This window comes from Grammomys surdaster, unplaced genomic scaffold, assembly GCF_004785775.1.
Source record: "Grammomys surdaster isolate TR1022 unplaced genomic scaffold, NIH_TR_1.0 125701, whole genome shotgun sequence".
Lineage (NCBI taxonomy): Eukaryota > Metazoa > Chordata > Mammalia > Rodentia > Muridae > Grammomys > Grammomys surdaster.
The window spans coordinates 1100836-1103441 of NW_021620536.1; the positions used below are offsets into that span (position 1 = coordinate 1100836).

A 2606-nucleotide genomic window follows, 5' to 3' on the forward strand; every position below is an offset into this window, starting at 1 on the left:
GTATATGTGTGGTCCATGATGTGGTGTGTGATGTATGTGTGTGTGGTGTGGCATATGGTATGTATGTATGGTGTGAACATGTGTGTGTGGTGTAGTGTGTTTGGGATGGTGGATGTGTGATATGAGTATATACATGTGTGATATATGTTTGCATATGTATATAGTGTATGTATTTGTGGTGCATGTGATGTGTTTGTGTGTGTACTGTGTGTGTGGTGTGTGTGTGTGGTGTATGTGTATGTATGTAGTATGTATGTGTGTGGTGTATGTGTATGTATGCTGTTTGTGTGTGCATGGTGTATGTATGTGTGGTGTGTATGTGATATGTGTGTGTGTAGTATGTGTGTGGTGTGTGTGGGGGTGTGATATGTGTGTGGGTATAATGTGTATGTGTGGTATTGTGTGGTGTGTATGTGAGTGGTGTGTGTGTGTATTTTAAGTGTGTGCTGTGTGTGAGGTGTACAAAAGTGTGTGATGTGTGTGTGGTATTGTGGGATATGTGTATGATGTGTGTGATGTATGTGTGGTGTATGTATATGGTATGTATGGTGTGTGTGTGTGTGTGTGTGTGTGTGCATGTTGAGCTGGGGTCAGTGAGTAAGGGTGTTCACTGAGCAAGCATGTGAACATAACTTCAAATCCCCAAGAAGCTAAGTAAATATTGAAGTGCAGCCGTATATGCACTTAGAGCCCCAGTACTACATGGAAGTGGAGGCAGGGGGATCACTGGGGCTACCCACAGCCCAGCTCCAGGTACACTAAGACATTGTCTGCAGGAAGCAAGGCAGAGAGTGACAGAAGAGGATACACAACTTCCCTCTCTGGTCAGCAGAAGCATAAACCTGCGGACCCAAATATGTACACATCACAGTGCACCTGTTCCCTCCCCACCCTCCCCACCCTCCCCACCCTCCCCACCCTTCCCTCTCCCTTTAGACTTTCCTCTCTCTTTCCTGTGCATATACACAAACATGGCATTACCACCATGAGACAGGAAATAATATAACTTCAACTGCATTTGCTCTCAGTGTTTGTTAATCCCGCAAAGAGATAATCTCAATTCAAAATAATGACTAATTTGATACTTTGATTTTTTAAAAAAAATTAAATTTGTGTTAATGTTGTAGTTTTTGCTTAATGCCTTTACAATCATTTATTATAATTTAATAATGACCCGAAATTAGACTGAGTTAAGACTTTGATTAGAGCAATAATCTTTAAAACGACCCATGTGGTACCTTTCTTTTACATATATGACTGCATATCTTACTTAGCTCACCTACTTAAAAATAGTTAGCTTCTGAAGTATAAGCTAGATATAAAACTATATGAATACAATCATAAACATACAGGTGAATAATATCAATATTTAATCTTTAATTATAGACATGGTCTATGATTCATTTTAATGAATACTCCTTTTGTTCAAAAATACTGTTTGTCACTCAACATTCCAAACTAAATCTAACCAATAGAAATATAAACTGCATAAAAATTCTACAGTTTTTTTTCCTAACAAATCATTTGAGCACCCGTCACCAGTTTTTTGCACGAACAATGGTTATTCTAGTTCCTGACCTCGGAGATGTATGCATATTCCTGACCGAGTACGGGTACATGTGACTAGGCGCATGTGTGCGTAGATCTAGGACAGTAGTTGGAAAGTGTGATGTTTAGGGGCTACTATATACACAGCATGGAATGCAACGAATGTCTTCCCATGAGCTTTAACCGGAAACTGAACATGTATCGATCTTTCTCCTTCTAAGGAGCCATCAAGTTCTAATGAAGAGGGATCCTGAGATTCTGAAAACCAGCTGAGGTCCAGCCCCACGAGGAGCTGTTGTACGACTCTGCAGGAAGTCACCTCTCTGGGCCTCAGTGACCTCCTGTGCACAGTTAAAGTCTAGAATCAGGGAACCATCAAGACCGCTCTAGCTCTGAGTGTCTCCCTCCCATCTGATGAGCATTCAGCTGAATATAACCTCGCATAACAGAGTACCACCACAGCACAGTACAAAGCTTGCTCAGGTCTTCTCTAGTATAAGAAAATGAAGATTACTTCGTCATATTTCTTGCTAAGAAATCCTTCCTACAGATCTCTCCCATTCCTGGAAAATGGTTGATTCTCTGAAAAATAAAAAGGTAAACGTTAACATTTAATGAACCAATGAATATACTTGTATACTGTAACTCAGTTAGATATATCCAAGACTTGTGTTCTAATAAATTGGGGATTATTAATATAAAGCATTTAAAATTAAATGGCTAATGGCTAGTGAAATTAAAAAAATATGATAATCAGTGGGTAAAGCTGTAAAATTTTGAACAAATCTGGAAAAGACCTTACAAAGGTAATAGAGTTCTAATGTTCTGTGTTGGGAGAGTGACAATTGAACATCCATACTGCTTTTAGAATACTAGACACAGATACAGTCATTGATGACGTGGGACTTAACATATTTACTCCATCTGTCCTACTATGTATTCTTAGAATCTAAGCAGTGAAGAGGATGACGGGAGGGAGGGGTCAGGGAGGGAGGGGAGGGGGGGAAAGGAAGGGAGAGGGAGGGAGGAGGGAAGGGTGTGGGAAGGCCCGCGTCATC

The 2606-nt window shown here is 40.3% G+C and overlaps 1 protein-coding gene across 1 annotated transcript in view; it reads right to left on the reverse strand.

Moving 5' to 3' along the window:
* The window catches only part of Ttll7 (tubulin tyrosine ligase like 7), a 126170-nt gene that overhangs the window by 79390 nt on the left and 44174 nt on the right, over positions 1–2606 (reverse strand). Inside the window, exon 5 of the mRNA XM_028788086.1 lies at positions 2063–2130. Within this exon, the coding sequence (XP_028643919.1) occupies positions 2063–2130 (68 nt within the window). The remainder of the gene's footprint in view (positions 1–2062; positions 2131–2606) is intronic.